The sequence below is a fragment of the Anolis carolinensis genome, chromosome 1 (genome assembly GCF_035594765.1).
Source record: "Anolis carolinensis isolate JA03-04 chromosome 1, rAnoCar3.1.pri, whole genome shotgun sequence".
Lineage (NCBI taxonomy): Eukaryota > Metazoa > Chordata > Lepidosauria > Squamata > Dactyloidae > Anolis > Anolis carolinensis.
The window spans coordinates 265083967-265107935 of record NC_085841.1 but is presented as its reverse complement, the minus strand read 5'-3'; the positions used below and the strand labels follow the sequence as shown (position 1 = coordinate 265107935).

General features: G+C 38.6%; 1 protein-coding gene across 2 annotated transcripts in view; it reads right to left on the bottom strand.

The window, feature by feature from the left end:
* LOC100563122 (mucin-5AC) overlaps positions 1–23969 on the bottom strand; it is a 79058-nt gene that overhangs the window by 39752 nt on the left and 15337 nt on the right. The window contains exons 12-30 of one of the 2 annotated variants that reach the window (XM_062967607.1): positions 23436–23546; positions 22575–22644; positions 21120–21257; positions 20002–20166; positions 18640–18734; positions 17577–17703; positions 16436–16688; positions 15348–15400; positions 13393–13496; positions 12182–12333; positions 11948–12086; positions 11751–11858; positions 10173–10355; positions 8029–8268; positions 6399–6555; positions 5208–5336; positions 2473–2623; positions 1208–1254; positions 886–1095 (exon numbers count right to left, since the gene is read on the bottom strand). In XM_062967607.1, the coding sequence (XP_062823677.1) occupies positions 886–1095; positions 1208–1254; positions 2473–2623; positions 5208–5336; positions 6399–6555; positions 8029–8268; positions 10173–10355; positions 11751–11858; positions 11948–12086; positions 12182–12333; positions 13393–13496; positions 15348–15400; positions 16436–16688; positions 17577–17703; positions 18640–18734; positions 20002–20166; positions 21120–21257; positions 22575–22644; positions 23436–23546 (2632 nt within the window). The remainder of the gene's footprint in view (positions 1–885; positions 1096–1207; positions 1255–2472; positions 2624–5207; positions 5337–6398; positions 6556–8028; positions 8269–10172; positions 10356–11750; positions 11859–11947; positions 12087–12181; positions 12334–13392; positions 13497–15347; positions 15401–16435; positions 16689–17576; positions 17704–18639; positions 18735–20001; positions 20167–21119; positions 21258–22574; positions 22645–23435; positions 23547–23969) is intronic. The other variant, XM_062967608.1, reaches the window with a different exon arrangement.

Below are 23969 nucleotides of genomic sequence, written 5' to 3'. Positions count from 1 at the left end.
TCCTTATTATCCAAAATTTTCGCTTATCCAAAACATCATGTTTTACAACAAATGGATAGAAAAAACAGTTCAATACATGGTAACGTTATGTCGTAATTACTATATTTACAAATTTAGCACCAAAACATTGCAATGTATTGAAAATATTGACTACAAAAATATGGACTACTAAAAGGCTGACTGCGTTGGATAATGCAATACGTTTGATGAGCAAAGGTTGGGTAAGCGAGACTCTACTGTAGTAAGTTTCCCACTTTAGGTATGCCTGCTAATTAGTTTAAATTAGATTAGAATATGCTAGGTTATACAGTATTATACTATTATTATATCCATGGAAACTGCATCCAGGGATTCAATTATCTACATCTTGAACATATATGTATACATGCATATATTCTCAAAATCTTTATTTTGCCATTTTATGCAAGGGACACCATTTTAATATGGAACTTCAGCATTCATGGGTTTTGCCACCCATAAGAAGTCTTGGAACCAAACCAGGTAGATACCAAGGAGCCATTGTATAGAATATAATATTGTGTTATATTAATTATGTTATACTTTATTTATAATACTTCTGTTTTGAAGTTCTGGTCTTCAATTCTATTTTGAATTCCAATTACAGTAGAACTAACAAATCAGTGGGATTTATTTGGCTGTTGATCAATTGCTTTCCTATTGATTCACCATATGTACTCTAGTAAGGACTAATCAATAGGATTTAGGCTCTCATTTTTGTCTGCTTTCATAACAGACAGACACGAGGTTGTATTGGACATGCATTATCTTTTTTTAAAAAATATTCTGCTGTACTACACTAAATCTCACAGTCTTTATTTGAAGATTGATATCGTTTAATAAAAAAAGAGTCATTAGAGCTTTTACCTGTAGTAGTAGTTGGTTGTGAGGTGCTAGTAAATACAAACACAGTGGTGGGAGTGGCAACGGTTGTAGTTGTTTCACACTGGAAAATGTCCCTCTCTATTGTTCCATTATGAGAACAAGTTGCAATGATGCATCCTCCAATGCCATCTGTTGTCTTGTAGATGATATCACCAGGCATGTGTTTCTTCCCATCATAGAGGCAGTAGCAAGCTGTCATTCAAAAGATTATTTGAACCACATTATCTTAAAATGTAACAAAAAATGCTTCAAGAAATTACACTTCTTATTTTTTTTGGAAAAAAAATCTGTATTGTCAACTTACCATTTTCATCGTGTGCACATATTGCCTGGCTTCCCATTGAGCACTGGCTGCAAGAAACAAAAGAGCACTGGTATGAACGTGACTAACATTTCTTACAAAGCACAGAAGGCAAAATCCTTATTTCAACCCTATATATGCCAATGCAGAAATGTGCAAGCAGTTCATCTCAACCCATGGTTTAGAGAAAAATCCCATCGATCTAAAAATCTCCAAAAGAAAGTAGACTTCAGTGTTGATCAATGACAGCTGGTAGTTTCCATGTCAGTAATGCATTGAATTCTCTCTGATTTTATAATCAGAATTATAGAATATCTACTTCAGGTGCTGAACTCTGTTCTCCAAAGAGTTTCAGCTCTTGGATAGCTCTTTTAAAGTTTGGACTAAAATGCAGAATGCATTCCTCACTCCAATTATATAAAACACCACCAGCTGCCACTAATCAGGTTAAAGTCACCTTTATTATTTGTAGTCATTTTCCAACTTTTCTATTAGAATTTTGATGTATGTAAAACAATTTCAATGGGTTCTGCTTTCATATTTCTTCTATTACATAAAAATAAGCAGATGATCTTGTCCCTTTGATACGTGCATATTAATCTATAATTTCAGATAGTTGTTAGAGATATTTTGAAAACATTTTGATCTAATTAAATATTTGTAATTGATGCAATGGGAAAAATAAAACTTTAATTAATTTAGTAGAATATTTTTTAATGAAAATGACAGATGCCAATACCATCTTACAAGAGGCATTTCCACATTTACCATTTTGCTTATAGCAGTGCCGGTATATATAACTAAAACAAAAACAAACATCCTGTTTGTTTTAGAATGAATCATATTAAAGTTTCCTGCTTCTCCCCATTGCATTGCCAGTCCTGACAAACTCTGTCCTTTGGCCTGCCTGAATTTTAAGTTAAATGTTGTGGATTTGATCAATTTGAATTAGAGTATAGCCACAATAATTACATGTCTGATGTAGGATTTTGGCCCATGCTATTTAATTACTTTCATCACGTTATGGAAAAAAAATCCATTATTATGTTATGTGCTGTTGCATCTTTACATTTACATTCCTAGCATCTTAAGGACAAGAAAGGCAAGATGGATGGATGGTATCCTTGAAGTGACTGACTTGACCTTGAAGGAGCTGGGCGTGACTATGGCCAACAGGGAGCTCTGGCGTGGGCTGGTCCATGAGGTCACAAAGAGTTGGAAGCAACTAAACCAATAAACATCAACAAGCATCTTAAGGCAAGCTTTACCATGATTCGCAATTCTTTTCTGAAGGAATTTGTTCTCCTGGCTTATAATGGTTTCCTTTATCATCAAAGCAGCCACACTGATCCCGAGGGACACATTTCATTTCATCTTCATCAAAATAAGGTTTATCCTTTGGACACTTTGGATAGCAGCCTGAAATAAGAAAGATAATCTATGTAAGTAATCATATTTGAGTGTTTATAAAGGTAAAGGTTTCCCCTGACGTTAAGTCCAGTTGTGTCTGATTCTGGGGGTTGGTGCTCATCTCCATTTCTAAGCCGAAGAGCTGGTGTTGTCCGTAGACACCTCCAAGGTCATGTGGATGGCATGACTGCATGGAATGTTGTTACCTTCCCGCTGGAGCGGTACCTATTGATCTACTCACATTTGCATGTTTTCAAACTGCTAGGTTGGCAGAAGCTGGAGCTAACAGCGGGCGTTCACTCCGCTCCCCGGGTTTGAACCTGGGACCTTTTGGTCTGCAAGTTCAGCAGCTCAGCGCTTTAACACACTGAGCCACTGGAGGCTCCTGAGTGTTTATAGCAGGGCTCTATATGCAGTTCAATTTTAAACTGACCAATGCAATGTCAGACTGCATATGTGCTGTTTCAAACTGCATATATGGAAGTGTAGATCATGCCACAGCCCCATCTGTTGATGTCAGAATGGGGTGGCCACCATTTAATGTTGAAATACAGGAAATTGAGACAAAGACAAACATAACATACCATAGTGTTACTGTATTATAAATGACAGCTGTATGAATGCAGTGTGCAGTTTTAGTCAAATGTCAGTCAGTAACCTATTTAACTTAATAAACTTCACTAACATAAGTGTTTGCTTACTTGCAGCATGGTGCATTAAGTCTAAATTTACATTTCTGCTAAAATGGATTTAATTTAAATTTAAAGTATTATTCCTTTGATTTTTTTGCCAGTTTCTTGAGAGTTCTGGTTGCTTGACTCTTGGTTAACTGAGAGTTTACTATATTAACCTCTTCTTCTCAATTAGTCTCAAAGATGCATTTTTTATGATTATACAAATTAACATGATTATATATAATGTTAGTTTGTATCAGCATAAAATGTTACATTACATTGCTAAGCCAATTTTATCACTACATACTTTGGGTTTTTCCAAAATTAAGGAAGCAACTTACACATGATTTTGCCTGAGTATAGTACACTGTAACAATCTCCTATTTATTGCAATAGGGAAGAAGTTTGTGTGGTAGAAGGTTGAAGCTCAGATTATTAAAATGAGGAAAAACTGTAAACTATATTATTAGGAACAGGAGGAAGACTTTAATTGTGGCAGAATTACCAAAGTGAAGTTATGGTCAAAATGCACTTTAGAGTTCTGAGATCAGTTTATGGTATAGCAGCAGATTGATGAAAGTCTTCATGAAGTCAACCAAATGTCTGTGCTGATATTTCTCAACATTTGATCTTTCAGATGCCTTCAGTTCCCCCAATCCTTACCAGTGGCCAGTTCAAAACAACTTGTAAACAAGCTATCTGTTTATTGTCTGACATTTGCACAACATATCTTCTTATACTTTTTCCAATCGTTGTGATGCCTTTCTGCCTGAAATATTTGTATGTGACCCCAGGTATATAGGTATGTAAAATAGGTATAACAATCAAACATTTACTGATAATAAATCAGCATTTGCAAGGTTTGCTGAACAGGCTGATTTTCGGTATTGTGGAGTACAGCTGAAGCATTTTCTGCAGAGTCCACCGTAAACACTGCATGGAGTTGCTAACAGATTTTTGTAAATGGGTGGCATTCAGAAACCTTTTACTGTTGCCAATTTTTCTGCGATCTCAACATTGAGCTAAGGGTCCCCATATGTGTTCAGAACCCACACTCTAAACACAGGACTTGACAGACAGGGCTTCAGTCTGTCAAGCCCAAGAATACTCAAGAGTTTCCTGCAAATGCTAGAGTATTCTCCGACTTTGCCTAAAGTCAGGATAAAGGCAGCAAACTTGGGATGTTCAATGGAAGTTGCAATGTGCCAAATATACACTCAGTGCAGGATTTGCCGTGAGTCCAAGTTTTTAAATTCATGCAGAAAACCCTTACTTTGCTTATTTGATCTGAATCTGAGGAAGTAGATTAAATAAATGGAGTCTACAAAAGTTAAAGCTGCAGTGTCCTTTTTCTATGGCTGGAGCCCCATCTACAATACCATATAATGCAGTTTCAGAATGCAGTTTAACTGCATTGAACTGGATTATATGATCTAGTCTAGCAAGCATTTCTTCAAAACTCTATGACAACTTGATGACTGAAGCATCCCTTTTTTGCTCATCTGAAAACATATACTGGGAATGTTGAATTGTTACATGAAGAAAAAATGTAGAGAATTTGAGCTATCATTTTATTTTCTGTTATGTTTGAAACACACCTAATTCTCACAGTAAAATGAAACCCTTCATACAAAACTTCCAAGAAGAAATCTTAATAAAAATCTTATTTGCAGAGTAATGTGAATAGATCAAATATTTCATAAAAGCCAAATAAAAGGTGTCTGTTTTGAAGAGCGCTGATTCCCATGTCAAAACAACCATGTTTGAATAATTTGATAATTATTCTAATCAATAAATCTGGTCCTCAGATGCATTGAAAGCTGTCCACCCTGGTGTTTAACAATGATTAGACAGTAGTGCAGTTTATAGTTCCCACAGTATCCTTGGTAAATCCATGGTGAAATTCAAAATCATGGTACCTTCCAAGCCTTGTAACTCATGTATGCATTTTCCCTCTGGATTTCTGCAAGTCTTCTGACAAGCAGCACCACAGGGTTGGTAGTGCCATTCGCATTCCCCCTTTGGATTGTAGTAATCGCAGAATATGGCTGGAGAAGGCAAATAAAAATGGGAGTTTCAAGCAACTGAATTATTTTTACCAATTAATAACTATTCTTTCCCTGAGCTCCTATGTAATCTCAATATTCCTCAGTGCAGGCACTAATGCTATGTTTCCTATTTATTAGGTAATGATCTAATTCAGTAGCAATCTTATAGCCATTGATTTGAAGTAATCCCTGTTGAACCTGGTGTGGCCTACTGCCATACATATGCTGGTTTTTGGTAAGCAGATATATTGCATTTACACACCAATACTAACTTGACACTGTAAAGATCCGAAAGAGCAGTATCAGCGAGCACAGCCCTTTGAAAATTTAGAACAAGGGATTTGATTTGCATCTTTCCGAATCTTATTATGCTCTACCAAAACTGTATAAACATGCTCTCTACCTGAGGCCTTAATATCTATACTGCAAGTTATTGGATTGTAAAGCAGTCCTATCCAAAGACGACGGGAGCAGTAATTCAACAACCTCTGGAGAGCTGCATGATGTCTACTCTCAAAATAGGCCACTCTTTTTTTCACTACAGTAAATAAGCTAGATTTGATGAAGGCTGGCTGTCCAAGAGGATGAAAGCAAATCAATTACAAACATATCACCATTTAGTACAACTGAGTTTTAGGTTTTTAGGAATTCAGGCACTCATCTAAGAATAAATCAAATACTTTGAGAACATAAAGATTCACAGGAATTACTTGAGCCTCTAAAGTTGGGGACTGCCCCTATTTTCAGCATATTGTAAGAATTCGTTTCCACGCTAGGGTGCCTTCAAAGCAATCCTTATATGAACAAGACAAGCTTGAAAAATTATACCAAGTATGTCTCTCAGAATGAGAGCTAAGAAAAGTTCATTTTGGGATCATGACTCTCAAAATCTGCCAGCTTCCATACTGAACATCATGATTGACTGGAGACACAGGAATTTGTTATAAAACTATCATTTTAAAAAAAGTGAACAAGTTGCAATTAAAAAAAGTTTTCCTGCTCTTTGTTTCCACCCATCCATCTTTTAATTGTATTCCTTCAAAATGGATGAACTGTACTCACGGCATATGTCTGGAGTTCTCCAAGAAATACAGGCACCAGCCTCACTGCACGCTTGGGCATAGGCCGCTACAGCAGTACAGAAACATTCACAGTCTCCTCCTGTGTCACAAGCACAGGCATCGGATACACAAGCATCATAATATTTAGTGGGTTCAACCTGGAAAGGAAGTAACAAAACTAGTTCAATATGTTGCTCTGTCTTAGCATATCATAATTGAAGAGGGACTGGGAGGCATTTCTGTCTTTCCTCCTCTTATTGTCTCTGACAAATTCAAGGAGGAGACTTTTAAAAATAAAAATGCAAAGATCTTAAACATTTTAACTGTTAAATACTTTTATAGCAATACAAAAAGGCTTGGCATCGACGCTTAGGCAGGTAAGTTATTATACAAAAAACTATAAACAGCATTGTCATTGTCAAAGGCTTTCATGGCCAGAATCACAGGGTTGTTGTGTGTTTTCCTCTGAGGATGCCTGCCATAGATGTAGGCAAAACATCAGGAGCATTGTCATTAATGAATTTCTTGTGCTATTTGTTGTCTTTTTCTTTTTTTCTTGTATTTTTTTGTCTTTGTTATAGAATCAACACCTTGTTCAGCTCCAGTCTATATTGTCAACAATGATGTACTTTTGAAAGGAATGACACTCTGTGACACAGTTAATGCTTTTGTTATCAGATCATTGCAATAATAGTAGCATGTGCACGGGTGTTTTGTTATATTAAGAAGAAAGATTATGGTTTTGAAATGTCAGACAGATGTAAACTAAAGACAGGTGGAAGGAAAGTGAACATTTTTCTCTGAAAAGCTGTGCAATTGATTGGTAATCTTCATATCAATTATTTATGAGATGTCTTGATATTAGAATTTTACTCCATCCAAATACACACACACACACACACACACACATTCATCACCAAAATATTTGGAATATTTTTTGAAAAAAAACATTATCTAAAAAGACAACACTCTATCTATCTATCTATCTATCTATCTATCTATCTATCTATCTATCTATCTATCTATCATCATCATCATGGTTGGGGTGATTTTAAAAAAAAACCCAGGGCAATTTGTATTTACATATTCTAAGAAGGAGAAATTATGATCAATATTTTTAAAATGCTTACTATGTCTAATATTGCATTAGCCATAGAAATGCTTATTAAACCTTCATTTAAGATAATAGGGATTTATCTTAAGTTTAAGAAACATTCATATATTGATTGTAGTCACCACCAGAGCTTCATCATATACGATGCAGAGAAACAGGAGGAACAATAATTAGCATTTTCCCATTTTTGTGCAGTTGTTTTTCAAGAGATTTAAACAACCTGAACAGTCGGCCTGAGCACTGCAGCCAGCAGCAATGTTGTCAGTAGAAGCTTCACTTCACCAGCTACCCTAGCATGTGCAGACATTTCATCTTATCATAACATGAACAACTACATCTAAATTAGTACCACCATGACAGTTGTGCCAGACATGCAACACCACCACAAGTACACACAAAGCTTGTAGTAAAAGCATTTTAAAATGTCCCAAGCATTTTACATGTAGGTACATCAAATTGTGGCACTAGGGCTCTTAAAGTGTCCCATATATTTGTTGAAAAAGACCTTTGTTCATACCTGAGAATGGCAGGGAGCAAACGTTTGGCTGTTAATGATACTGCATTGCTTCTGGGACCAAGACATTCGATATGGGTTTGCAGTGCAAGGGTCTTTGGTCTGTGGGGTTCCTGGGCAAGTGGGAGACACCTTCCAGCTGTTACCAAACTCCACAACATCTGTTACTACTGACTGACTCCTGGTGGTGAAATCATTGGCATCGTTGCCATCAAAGTTTCCACAAAGGCCACATACCTGACCCTGCAGAAAGACAAGCACACAAATGAGAAGGGGAAGAGATTTTTTAAGTGATGTGCATTTGTTAAAAAAATACAGGAGAAAACATTAGTTATTTTTGGCACTGAAATTGTAAACTTTCCCATGTAAACAAGTCCAAGTCTCTGATTGTCAAGAAACTGCATGAACTTGGGAAAGAAAAGAAACCTGGTTTTTCTTACAGCGATGTGATTGGAAGCTATGTGACACACCGGGAGCAGGCCTCAGGAGCCAATTGACAGTTTTGGTTGGGAAGACTTCTATCTCTGATCTACCCATAGGGCATAAAAAAGAGCTTCACATCTAGTTCTGTTAATACTTCTGTCTTTCTCAACTACTTGCCTAACTTCCAATATTTTTGTCGCTTTTGGCAGAAGGTAGTGATGGCTTGATGAAAATGAGAAAGAATTTTATCTACCTTTTTTGTGCAAAAAATGTATTCCATGTTTTTAAGTGGTGAGAGGGCATATGGAGTAGGGAGCACATGAGTTTTTTTTCTTGGGGGGGGGGGTTACATTTTATTTCTTAAGGTAGAAACAATTCTCTAAGTTTCGAATGATGACCAATCCTGCTCCACATCTCTGACAGTTGCCCATCCTGCCATAAATGATGTTGAGATTGAGCTTTGGAACTATGACAGTCACACACCGGGGCTGCTAATCAGACATACATTATTTGTCTATGCGAAAGTAAGTTACAGATGTCCATCATTTTTCAGCTTACAGATTGGGATGCAGAGTTGCCTAAAGCTGGACATCGATCTGTTAACATTGATTATAATAAAAATGTGGCTGAAATTCAACATCCTCCTAGCGTAGGATAAATATCTACATGTAGACCTATGCTACACAAGCCATTTACTCTATTCTGAACTTACTAAAAAGACCCTGAGGTTGCTTCACATGACCATTTTGTTATTTGCAACAATCAGCAGAAGCATCTGGTGACAAATACATAGACAAATGTGAAGGGTCTACAGCAGAATGGATGCCTCTGGAGACATTATTCTGTATCTCTGTATATCTGCTAACATTATCTTGCATCTGAGGACACAGCCAGATGCTTCTCCAATTCTACCTACTCACTGGGAAGCAGGGTATGTTGGATAGTTTATTAGTAAATTGAGGGAGGGGGCAGTTTTGGTCACTGTGGAGGGAGGAAAGAAACATTAACCTCTACGTTACCTGAACAAGGACACACATATATATATATGGGTTTTAACTGATATGTTTTCAATTTATGTTGCTATGCTAGTTTTATGCCATCATGGGTAACAAGAGTTCATAATGTTTCTGTGTCTTAGATTGTTCAATTACTCATTTGTTGGGGTTCATGTTCATATTTTTTGTTTTCAGTTGTCTTGATTTTACATGTTTTATGCCACTTTGAGTCCCATCAGGGGAGAAAAACATAATAAAAATAATAAATAAATAAATAAGTCAATCTTCTTATATGGACATATCCTTAGATGAATTCTGCCTATTCATTCCATTTTTGTGCAGTTGTTTGACTATTACATGTGACTATTACATGTAAACGCTTTAATCAGTTATGTGTGCACTGATCATGCAAAACAACAATATCTAGCTCCTCAGCAAAACACAAGATCAGACAGAGAATGATCAGTGGTAAATAATGCATTTCTCCTTCTTCAAAACATGTTAGCTGTGCTTTTATGTGAGTGTTTCAAACTTCCAATAGTTACCAACTGCTGTTCCTACAGCAAAACCATTTCTTAAATTGGCTATGAAGTGAGGAGTTAACAGGATCTGTTTGATGAATGAATGTATCAAATCATTTAAATATCTTCAGTTTTACACAGAAACACAACTTTTAATAACAATATTAGAAAAATGAAAGATTCATAGTTTTTGAGATTCACAGCCTACCCTATAAGCAGGAGTAATTTTGATGGAGACACTGTTTTTCATATTCCACACTATGACCACTCCTTCTGTGGTGTCAGCTACGTAGAAGTTACCCAATTTTCGGATTTTGAAGGGCACTTCACTACTACCGGGGGTTCTCTGTATCACTTGAAATTTTTCATCAGCTAATTTTAACTCATAGTCCTGAAACAACAAGCCACAGATAAATGTCAGTACTGTTAGCTACATGGAAATAATTACATAAGGCATTTCCAGTTATCAGTAATCTCTGGTGTGGGATTATTAAAGATTTTGACATATGTTTACAGAAAGGTTTGCCTTTTAAACAGGCTCTAAGATTTACAACAACCTATAGAATGTTTTCTCAGAAATATTTTGCTTCCAAAAAGGTGCTTCACAAAAACTCCCAAAATAGATTCAAATTGATATTGGTATTTCAGTTTATTTTATTTGTTGAAAGGCAGGTTTCCATGCAAAATCATGAACCTATCAATTTCACTGATAGTTTCTCCTTCTCATCCTCAAAAAAGTGGGAGGTTTGTTTTTGAAAACTAAATTGAAAACCCTGTTGGATCAAGGTGGGTGCTTCTGGGCTACATCACTAATTTAATGGATTAATATATAAATAGCTCTTATCTCTGTGCTTGTGAGGGAAGAAGTAAGAGGTAGGGGTAGGAGGAGAAAGACACTGCATGCTCCAAGTTATTGCCTCCTTGAATTCTTGCATAGGTGTCTTGCTGCCTATTCCTCAAGTGCATGGCACAAATAATTACCCAAAGCCACTCCCCCCATCCTGCCTTGGCTCCATGGATTCCTACCCCACTCAGATACCAAGCATTTAAGGAATATGCAGCTTAGACTTAATAATCTTCTTCCATTGTCACTGTTAGTGATGTGATTTCTCCTAGTCACTGCTGCTAGCAGCATCCTTTTCTTCTTATTGCCACCATCATTGTCTCTTCCAGAAATGTAAATATGATAGTAGAGCCAAAGGATCTTAGCTACAGTATTTATTGCAGAGTTTGCTGGTTATTATTGTGGACAATTCACTTTTTGAAATTTACTATTCTATCTATAGGCAGAAAAGCTGGAGAAGAAAAATCATCTGGAGCTTCAGTATACGGGTTCAATCGCATGGCTTTTACCTCCACCTCCTCCAAGAGTTGTGTTTATTTGTTAGCCATTGATGTTAATTGCAAACACCAACAATTGCCATGCTGGCCTGGTTACTACTTTCCATCTATTACAATGCTCCAAGTCTACTTCAATTTTGAAGTCTGTGTGTGCAGAAAGAAATAATAGCAATCACAAATAAATTCCACACAGTGGCTTTCTTTTCCCAAGAGGATGAAAAATCTGTTTAAAAATGACTGACAAAAATTGGCTCAACATTATACCAGTGAATTGAAAAGAAATGATTTGGACTTTCTTTGTCCTGCATTGTATTATTAACACCATTTTTCTAATACAGCTATTTCATGCTACACTTTTCCCGTATTGTGGGTAGGCTCTATCTACCATAATTTTGCATAGGTTCACCCATTGTGTGCTACATGCACCTTCAGAGTAGCTGCTTACCTCTAGGTACACGTTAATGGATTTTGCACAGGTATTCCCAGTGGTACCACAGGGGACGTTCTCTGTAATAACTCGGAAGGTTCCTGTACTGTTTTTGCCACAGTGATTCTGTAGAGGAGATAATTATTTAGTTCTTTGCAAACATACATGCCACCTTGAGTTATACAACTGGGAATGATTGGGGAAACATTTCATACCTGTACCAGAGTGTATTCACATTCTCCACCAAAACTGTAGCGTTTACCATCAAAGGTGACATAATGACCATCTCCATACACTGAGCAGGTTTCCAGGCAAAGTTCATCGGAGCATTCCCATTTTCTGTTTTTGCAAGTACTACATAGATACAAATACACCTGGATTTAGCACATCTTTCTCTTAGGCAAATAGAAAAGCTCAGTATTTTAGGATCAGTTTATGCTTGCACGCACCAAGTGTTACATTTCACTTTGATGGTCTCTCCTGGGTTGTAGGTGGCTTCGTTGTGAGTGCAAGGACATTCTTCTGCAGCCACACAGCCACCTTTGCCGTCATATATCAGCTCATTAGGACACATGCAGCCAGACACACATTGTGTGCTATACTGTAACAAAAACATGGCAGAAAATAAGCTATGTGACAAACCTGCAGCATAGGGCACTAGAATTCCAAGATATTGCACAGGTAAATTCATTTTAGCAACACATTTAACTTCTGGGCCAGAGTGTATTCACAGCCTCCATATTAGGTTTTTCTGAGAGGCAGGTTATCCTGCCATTCTAAATGTGTGCACATTGTTTCCAGTTTGTTTTAAAGGAAGGTTTACTATGGAATACATTCTTTAGATTTTCCTAAGACTATCCCAATACATTTTAGACTAGATATTCCTGTAAAGCTTGAAGTGAGATATCCTAGGATACTGCACGATATGTCTTGCTCCTCCTCATCCCAACCCCAGACCACAATGTTTCCTGGGTCAACATTAATTATGGTCTCTTATTACTTACAGCTCTTGTCCTATTTTACAGTATCTGCCTCAACTGGGAAGATATAATGGTGTGTACGAATACTGTTTCATATGTCTAGGATGGAATCCCCGGTGGCACAATGGGTTAAAACCATAGGTTCCCAAACTTATTTGGCTTACTGCCCCCTTTCCAGAAAAAATATTACTCAGCGCCCTGGAAATTATTTTTTTAAAGTTTTAATAGCAATTAAACAAAAAGATATATGTACCTGTGACCATCACTGCTCCCCTGGATTGCTGCAGCACCCACCAGGGGGCGGTAACGCCCACTTTGGGAATCACTGGGTTAAACCCTTGTGATGGCAGGACTGCTGACCAAAAGGTCGGCAGTTTGAATCCAGGGAGTGGGCTAAGCTCCCATCTGTCAGCTCCAGCTTCTCTTGCAGGGACATAAGATAAGCCTCCCACAGGATGGTAAAACATCCGAGCATCCCCTGGGCAAAGTCCTTGCAGACGGCCAATTCTCTCACACCAGAAGTGACTTGCAGTTTCTCAAGTAATCCCTGACATGAAATTAAACACACACACACACACACACATGCACACACACAATGAAGTTATAATTCCACAATATTACATAATTAACATGCAAGCTGAGCAGGCTATTATGACAAATAAAGAGTTAGATACACTTACACAACCCATGTCAAGAGTCTGGCAGCTTTTCTGACACTCAGCTCCAGTGACACCTATTGTGGCATTCTGACAATCAAAGTAGATCATGGGGGCATTGCATACTGCTAGAAAGAAAAAGCAGATGAAATTGCTCAGACTATCATCTGATATTAGTCACTGGAAAATAATCACATTCTTTGTGGGTTAGGGCATGCCATCATCAAAAGTAACCCTTAAAATTCTTAAAGACACTAGGTATTATTTCAAAGATTAAATAGCAGGCCAAATGAAAAAGAAGCCGCTATCATTCCTCCCTCTGAGGCCCCTTACAACATCTGTTTCAGAAAATTAGGGGACACCACTTCTAAACAGCATGTCAAATGGCATGGAGTTGCTGAAAATAGGAATCCCAACAAATTTTCCTCCTCACCCCCCCCCCCCCCGCCCGGGTCTCCTGGCACGTCATTTCTACAAGGACTCCAGAAGTACCTTAATGGTGAAGTTCTTTTAATTTTTATGGGCTTATTTTGCGTTTTTGGGGAGGGGGTAGGTGCCCTCTTGGTTTTCTGGATTCATGGAGCCCGAAAAACCCGAGACGGCTGTGTGGATTGGGCCTGGGGATCGTGTGACACGGTTCCTGGGCCCAATCAATACTCAACTCATACCTGGAAAGACCCAGATCTTATGAGTGATCCGAATCTTACCAGAAATCAAATTAATTCAAGACAAAACTGGGTTTACCTGTTTTGTCTCAAATTAGTTCTGGTTTACTGGAGGTGTCGTTTTTACTCCTCCGGTAAAAGAACGCAAGCTTGCATATTTTGGGCCCGCAATGCACAATGAGCAATGCACATGTTACAGTGCAATACTATAATGTGGAATTATGCCATATGAAAACTTGGCTTCTGCTGCTGTTGGCAGACAGGATGCCAGCTACTATGTGTTTGTGTCTCCATGGTGTATTCCAGGTTCCAAAACACAAATATCCAGTGCTATGCAAAGAGTTGCCAGTCAGTTAGTTCCATTCTTCCCTGGTGTAAGTCTAATTCCAAATACTGCAGCTGGTAATTAACCCAGATATCCATTAAAAGATTAGAATTGTGCTCTAGGCATAAATGGGAGAGTAGTAGCATATTTACTTCTGTGTAAGGATTTCCTTTACCTGATTTGGGTATTTCATTTTATAATTTAGTAAAACATATATAAGCTTACACACCCCACCGTAACAGTTTAGGACAGGGGTCCCCAAACTAAGGCCCGGGGGCCGGATGCGGCCCTCCAAGGTCATTTACCTGGCCCCTGCCCTCAGTTTTATAATGTAATATATTGTATATACATATAATATTGATAATAATATTATCATGTAATACAATATAACATAATAATAATACCATATAATAATATTAATTATATATTCTATATTACATACAATATTACTAATAATATTATAGTATAGTGGTATAGTTCAATATAGTAATATATAATGCTAATATTGTGCTATGCTAATAATACAATATATTGTATGTACATATAATTTGTAAGCCACTCTGAGTCCCCTTTGGGGTGAGAAGGGTGTGATACAAATGTAGTAAATAAATGCAGTAAATAATAAATAAATAAATAAATTTTAGACTTAGGCTCACCCAAAGTCTGAAATGACTTGAAGGCACACAACAACAACAACAACAACAACAACAACCCAAATTAACTTGACTATCTCATTGGCCAGAAGCAGGACCACACTTCCCATTGAAATCCTGATAAATGTATGTTGGTTAAAATTGTTTTTATTGTTCTTTCATTGTTGTTGTTGTTGTTGTTTTTGCACTACAAATAAGACATATGCAGTGTGCATCTGAATTTGTTTGTATTTTTTTTCAAATGATAATCCGGCCCCTCAACAGTCTGAAGGATTGTGGACCGGCCCTCGGCTTGAAAAGTTTGAGGACCCCTGGTTTAGGAAATAAAATGGTTACCTGGTTGAGGTCTTACTTCTCCAATACACTCAAGCTTTCCTTTTGTGCAAGTGCTGTAAAAGAGTAAGGATGTTTCATCCATTAAAATTTTAAACTAATCATATTTAAAACAGTGATTCTTGTCCAGTTGAAGGCAGCAGCCGTAACAATAGCAGCACAATAAATCCTTGAGATCACAAAATGCTGAAATGCCACCTTGTGGCCAAAAGATAAATGTTACTTTTTCATATAAGCCCCAATGTTTCACTTGAGGATTTGTCTCACAGAAATCTGATCTAGGTTGGCCTGGAGCATTTTTATACAGGATTGTAGTGTGTGTAAAATCCTAAAACCAACTGTTCTTCTGTTGGTCATAGTGTCTGAATTAGTATAACAAAACCTGGATTTTCTTGCTACTATTTATTATGCTTGCCAAAGAGAAGTCTCACTAATCTTAAAGGGGAGCTCAGACACAGGTACTCCTTGAGTCCTATTAGTTCATTTGTAGTCACGCTATGACCCAGTTTTCTCTCTCTTGCCAGTTATTGCTCCCTAGGCAAAATAAAATTTTGAGCCTATATCTTATTGAAACCCAAACTTCCTGCCTTGTTTTCAGAAACAAGAGGCAAATGAACCCTCGCCCTACTGTGCACCATTGGAACCTTTAGAAAAGTATTTGAAGAACAGTTTGACAAAAAGTGAATCTTTGGGGGGGGGGGATACAACCTCCCAAATCCCTCTCAAATACTGATCGGCACTTAAAGTGGCTATAAAGAAATCACAAAGACTTTCTAGGTTTTTATTTTTTGAGGCAAAAGGTCTCAATACTGTCTCAATACTTAAAACAAATTGGTAGAACTTTATGAACATAAATATCACTTCATTGTATCTGTCTTAAATATTTCTCTGGTTTAGTGAGCCCTTAATTTCAGGGAGAAGCTGCCTTGAGGCATCCTATTATGTTCCCGCTTGCAGACATTCATTGATAGTTTATCTTTCTTTGATATTCAGCTTCTTTTAATAATGTGTAATTCCTAAATGAGCCCCACAAGTAGATTTTGAATGTTCTGGTCATTTCACAACAATGTTTATTTGAAACCACCTCTTACCACATCATGCCATTCTCACGAAACACTTCTCCAGATAGTATGGGAGACCCTTTGTAATAACATGGGCAACTAGTAGGGGGTACACATTTGCCACTTTCATCCAGGAATGTCCCTTCTTCACAAGTGCATCCATCCACAGTAGTAAACTGAATGTTACAAGTGACATCTGGCGTGCTCAATGACCGACAGGTGGGCTGGCAGGTCTCAATTTCATAATGATAAGTCAGGGTTTCAGGACATATTTGGTATTTGGCTAGAATAAACAAAAGGGGGTACATTATTTCAGAGCATTATGTAAGGGTGAATGTAGCTATAAAGCATTTCCTTGGGCAGACGAATTGATACTCAAAGACATCTGCTATATGTACATATTGAGAGGTATTCTGTTTAATGGTCGTAACAATTTCACTTAAAAATAGCTTACAAAGGGGATGGTACTGTCTGATGCAGATCCCATGTCTTTTTTTATTTCACAGTGAGTTGTGTTTCTATGTAATTTTGAATATATACCTTTTTATCTAACATTTCTTACTGAATAGTATCAAGTTTACAGTTCTTGGTGTAATAAAACAAAGGAGAAAAAATAGTTCATATTCTTTGTTACCGTACTATTGTATGGTTGTTGTTGTTTTTTTTGGCCAGGGGCAGGAATTTTGCCACCTAGTATCAAACAAGAACTTTACAATCTGATCTCCATGTTTGTGGGTTTGATTTTTATGGATCTGGTTGTTCAAAGATTTTCTTAAAACTTTCTTTCTAAGAATTTGTAGCCCCCCCCCCCCCCAGCATGATTCAATGACCAGATTCCACTCCTGACGAAGGTTGGCCATAGAATCATGTTGGAGAACCTAGAACCCCCCCCCCCCCACACACACACACACACTTTGTTTTTTGTGTAGAGAACATGTGGAGGGCTGATTATATATCTTTTTGGCACCTCATCAGGACAGGCCCATGTCATGTGGACAAGAACTATGGGCGAGGAGATTTCTGATACCACTGTTAAGAAAACAGATGAAAAACCTGCCCCTAAACACGCCAGTGTTTTCCCCAAATTGTTGTCTATAATAACTTTCTAAAAATCCCCCTAGCCAGCTGTTTTTGACTTGTAAAAAATTCCTTGGATATTTCAAACACTTACTGCAGACGCTGGTTCTCCAACCAGTCAGCTTCACCCCTTTGGAAGCACAGGCTCGGACATAGGAAGACAGAGCAGCGCACAAGCAGTCCTCACTCTTTTCACAATTACAGGTGTCATGCATACAGATCTATGAACACAGAGAGCATTTCATTCATATCAGTTAGTGTGCAGGAAATAAGTTTATCATCTGTAAAAATAGTATAAAAATGAAATTCTACCAGGCAGTATAGGGTATGCATGGCTCCCTTAAGCCCACATGCTCCCAGCCATGTACAGGGTGTGTCCATAAATTCTCTTTAACATTAAAATAGTAGAGAGACTTTATGGACACCCTTTATAATAAAACAAACAGATGATGGGCTCATCATGCCCGGCATTTCACCACCCACACCATTCTCTTTAGAGTAATAGGAAACATGTTGCTTCTATTGTTAAATAGTGAGTTAACACTTATGTAAACTCCACTAGTTAAGTGGGGTCTACTCCAATTGGAGTACCTATAAGATTCATGCTATTGACAGCAATGACTTTGTATTATGTGTTTTGTTTACTAGATATTTTTAGAATTTGGTGTGTGTGTGCAAGATGCAAGTTATTGGAAACCATCTTGTCCTCATAATATTTAGCTAAGTCTTAATTTTGTTATAAATCAATTAAGTTATTTGAAGTTTACACACATACTCCTTGCATAGGTATAACATTGTTACAAGATGTTTTTGTGCTTTATTAGAAACTTTAAAATATTTAGCAGCTGTTTCAGAGAAATATCAAAGCAGATATTTCATGCTTGCATTCAAATGTGAACCTCTTTCTTAAAATTAGCAAACAATGTGACCAAGCACACAGAATAGAATAAGAAGATGTTTATATTTTGTAGTGAAGTGAGAAATGTATAGGCTGGACTACACAATATGGAGATTACTAGCAAACATTAATGACATTTGAATAGCTTGACAAAAGTAAATTAAAACATGGAAATCCCACATTTAATTTGGCAAGCAATTTGACCTTTAATGATGTCAACATTTTTATGGCTATTCAAAGGAATGCACATGTAACGTACCTTGTGGTAAACAGCTGGATCAACTACAGAGTGGCATTTCTGGAATGGCCCATTGCTGTCTGTTAGCAGTCTACACCAGTGTGAAGCATATTTTTCTGTGAGGACAAAATACAATGAGGTTGCATTACCTTTTCTTTTTGAGAAGCAGCATGCTACAGCAGGCATGGACAAGCTTTTTTGCTTTGGGGCTACATTGTGAGCTTGGCCAGGAGGGCCGGGGGCTGAGCACATGCTGGGTGGAGAGGGCCCAGAAAAGGACAGGGCCAGGAGGGGCTAGGGCAGGGGCTGGGTCATCCTTAGGTTATCCTCCCAGCATAAGAATGGGGCTGCTTATGCTGGGAGGAAGGCAGGACAGATGGTGACTGCCCCAATCCTTCTTCCCATCCTCCTCCCCCAATCCTCGGGCTGTCCTCTTGGCATGATGCCGAGAGGAATGTTAGGGATTCCTCTTCTTCAGAAGAGGAAGGGGAGCAGGAAAGTGTTCATGAAACTGAGGGTGAGTTGGAATCAGAGGAGACTTTGCAAGTACCCACTTTTCAGGAGAGGTGAAAGGAAGCAGAGCAGAAATGTCGTTCAGCTAGAATAGCTGCCAGAAATGCAGCTGAGTAATTAGGAACTGCCCTAGCAGCTGGGAGGGGACTCAGGGCTATAAAGCAGAAGCAAGTGCAGCCAGCTCTTGCTGGTAACAAATTGACTCTAATGCCTTCGCTCCCCATGTGCCTTCTCCGAGTCTGAATCTGAATTTATTGCTGTTTCTTTGTCTGAAGTAAGACTGCTATTTGTTTTGGGACTGCATCTGAGACTAAGAACTGCATTTGCCCTAAGACTTCCTTGCTTCCTTTTGCATTATTCCACTGAGTGTACTGTATTTATGTTTTGCTGAAGTAAAACAGTTTTCATTTACTTACCACAGTGTCTTAAGGCTGTTCTTGAAAGACAAAACAGGAAAAGGATGGCAAGACAGGCAGTGGCTGAGTGTGCTCCAGTGGGCTCTCAGCTGCCTTGTGCCTTCTTCGAGCTGTCCTCCCTACATAAGGATGGGGTCGCTCACACCATCCTTATGCTAGGAGGAGGATGAGACTAACAGTGGCTGAGAGCTCTCCAGAGGGGTCTCAGCTGCTACATGCTTTCCTTCCCTATCTTTTTGGTATAAGGATGTGGTGGGCCACTGTGTCCTTATACCAAAAGGACAAGGAAAATTAGTAGAGCCTGAGATAAGTGACCAGGAGACCACATCCAGCCCTTGGACCTTAGTTTTTACACATGCTTGTACTACAGGCTATATTTCAGAGGAAAGTAATAGTAAAACACCCCCTGAATACTCCTAATAAAATTGCATGAAATAGTCCACAAACCACATACCATTTTCAATGCTGAGAGCGCATGGGTTCTCAAATATGTTCTTGATATCGGGACAAGCAGCCTGTGTCTTCCAGGTATTGGCAAAAGCGGCTGAGGTTCCTTCTACAACTCCACTGATAGCTTTGAAGTCATCTGCCTGGGCATCGTTGAAGTTTCCACAGAGACCTAAAACAAAATCAGGTATTTTTAAAACAAGAATCCTTCATAATGCATCAAGCACTTTTCATAGATCATAGAATCAAAAAGCTAGAAGAGACCACAAGGGCCATCCAGTCCAACCCCTTGCCATGCATGAAAATACAATCAAAGCACCCCCAGCAGATGGCCATCCAGCCTCTGCTTAAAAACCTCCGATGAAAGAGACACCACCACACTCTGAGGCAACATATTCCACTGCCGAATAGCTCTTACCACAAGGAAGCTCTTCCTAATGTTTATGTGGAATCTTTTTTTCCTACAAATTGAATCATTGCTCCATGTCCTAATCTCCAGAGAAGCAGAAAACAAGCTTTCCCCCTCTTTAATGTGATTTTTTTTCCTTCAAATATTGAGACATGGCTATCATGTCTCCTCTCAGCCTTCTTTTCTTCAAACTAAACATACTCAGCTCCCTCAGCCATTTTATTTATTTATTTATTTATTTATTTACAACATTTATATCCCGCCCTTCTCACCCGAAGGGACTCAGGGCGGCTTACAAAAATTGGCAAAATTTAATGCCCTGAATACAATCATAAAAACAAAACAGTAACAGATATACTAATAACATCGTTAAAACACATTATAAAACCTTAAAAACGTATATATAATTCCTCATAAGGCCATTCCTCATAAGGCTTGGTTTTCAAACCTTTGATTATTTTGGTGGCCCCTCTCTGGACATGTCCCAGCTTGTCAATATCCTTCTAGAATTGGGGTGCCCAGAACTGGACATAGTATTCTAGTTGAGGTTTGACCGAAGCAGAATCGAATGGGACTTTGACTTCCATCAAAATAATGGAAGTCATAGTTAACTCTATCCTGCTTTGGTCAGACCTCATCTGGAATACTGTGTCCAGTTCTGGGCACCACAAATGTATCCTCAATGCCTTGAAAACACAGCTCACAGTTTCACTTACCACAAGTCATTTCTTTATGAACAGGGTCCACATATATGGTGGTCTGCAGGAGAGGTACAAGTTGGATTTCTATTCGAAAGACCTTATTTGTCTTTGCAACGATGAAGAATGTTGAAGGCTTGAACATGGTGATATTGGCTGTGGAAAGAAAACATAAACCACAGGTTTCAAAGTGGAATAAAACACCTCACTAGATGTCAATGTATGGTATATATGTTTATGGTAGTTGCCATGGGCACTGAGATGAGGAGAGATGGGTGGACTTGCATACTTAGAATGGATAACTGCTAACAAGCTTGCATTAACATATATGTCCACATCACAATCCTGTCCAATGTACTTTTTAATGCCCACGTTTTTCTGCTTTTAAAACATTTACATGTATCTCCTGGGAGGAGATCTGGCCAGGAAATATTACTTAGGGTGCATATACACTGTAGAATTAATGCAGCTTGACACCACTAATTTCCATGGCTCAGTGTTACAGAATCTTAGAATTTGTAATTTGGTGAGGCATCAGCAGTCTTTCACAAAGCAGACTAAAAACCTTGTAAAGCAACAACTCCCATGATTCTATAGCATTCTATAGACAGTTAAAGTGGTGTCAAACTGCATTCATTCTACAGAGTACTTATTCTACTCTTCATTATGTAACTAGACATAACTATTTATTTATTATTTATTTCCAACATTTATATCCTGCCCTTTTTCCCAGAAGGGACTCAGGGCGGCTTACACAATTGGCAACTTCAGGTCCTCCTCATTTCCCCTGTCCTCTTGGCAAAAGGACATGGCAGCTTGTCTTGTCCTTATGCCAAGAAGATGGGTGAGGAAGGCACATAGCAGCTGAGAGCCCTCCAGAGCACTCTCAGCCACCAGGTGTCTTGCCCTCCTCCAAACATAAGAACGGTATGACCCCAGCCTTATCCCAGAAGGATGGCTTGAGGAAGGCATGCGGCAGGTGAAAGCCCTTCGGAACACTCTCAGCTGCCGCCTATGCCAGGACAGCCCAAGGATCAGGAGGGAGGATCAGGACAGTCACTGCATTTCCTGCCTTCCTCCCAGCATAAGGATGGGGTGAACACCCCCTTCCTTATGCTGGGGAGGACAACCTGAGGATGACCCAGGCCCTGCCCTGGCCCCTCCTGGCCCTGCCCTCTCCCTGGCCTTCCGCACCCAACGTGTGCTCACCCTCTCCCTTCCAGCTCAACCCTCCTGGCTGGGCCTGCAATGTGGCCCCAAGGCAAAAAGGTTTGCCCATGCCTGGCATACATCATCTCCTTCAGTAGTAATGTAAGTCTACTTAAGCATGCAACTTGATTCACATTTGCTATTGTGGTACATACATTTCAGAAACTCCTTGAAAAGAACAGACACTGATACTTGATATGTGAGGTAGAAATTTTATATTGTATTGAAGACTGTAGAAGTGGAGTAAAATAAAGAATAACTTACATGCTGAGAAGGGTAGTTGGGTGGCCATCGAATTCACAAAAACATCCCCAGTAGACTTGATTGCAATTACCTGGGAGAAGAGAAAGAGCAAAATAAATCATTAGTGGATGTCACCAGTTTTACCATAGTGCACACTGTTTTCCATAAGCTATTTTATAAAAAAAACCCTAACTTAGCTATTCAGCGATAACAGGGTTAGGTCTTTTATAACGATAAACATTAAAAGTATTCATTGTCTGGCTTTTAGATTTTAAGAATGGGCTCATTAGAAAATCCATAAGAACATGGGTAAACTACAACTCCTTTAATCATCATCGTTGTCATTGTTCCAACCCCACCCATATTCAAAGTTGGCCATGTTGAGTCTTGGTGCCAAGTTTGATGTAGACCAGCCGGTAGGCTGTTAGGAATTGTGGGAGTCCAAAACACCTGGAGGGCCCAAGTTTGCCCATGCCTGGTCTAGAACCATTGTTGTTTGGCTTCACAGCACTCTGGATGGGAGTGAATTATACTCCCATCCAAATGGTCCAGATCCATCATTGTTTTGGCTCATAGTGTTCTCTGGATGTAGGTGAAGTACCACCCCCACCATGGTTGGTCAGTCCCCTTCAAACCCCTCCAAGTGTTTTCTGTTGGTCATGGGGGTTCTGTGTGTCAAGTATAGTCCAGATCCAGTGTTGATGGGGATCAGTGTAGTTTCTGGAAATGGGAGCCAATAGGAAATCAGCCACAAATATTGAAATTGAGAGATGAACTGAGAGCAATACCACTTCAGAGTAGTACCTCCAGTGGTGTTCTTCTAATAGCTCAAAGTTTTTAATTTATTTTCTTTCCTGCACAAATGTCAGATCCTGTACTTACAGTCTCTCCATGGTTCATGCTGATGACTACGCCTTTCATGCATGTCTCAGTATCTGTCATGCCGCACTTGCGAATTTCTCCCAGGACAGTGAAGAGATCGCTGTCACAGAGCTGAAAGTGAAGAAACAAAACATCAGCAGCTTGCATTGTCTGGATGTTTACATATCCATCATCACACCACACTTGAGTATTTAAAACAACTTAAAACATTACAAATTATTTGGGATACAAACAGGAAAAAACAGCACAATTGAACAAATTAAAACTATATCACATTCAAATTTAAATAAACGTATTTTTGTTTTAAAAGATACACAAAACAAAGGAGAGCTTTTTGTTAATCCTTTACTTTTACATTTGTTTTTTTATGGTTTTAATTCTATACACAGCTTTAATGCTATCTTAATTTTTTTTATCTAAATGTTTTCACTTGTCTTCCTCTTATTCTTGCAAACCACTGAATCCCACCTTTGGGGTATAAATAAACCAGCACAAGGTAAGAATGTTTTATAGGAAAGAGACCAAGACAGTACT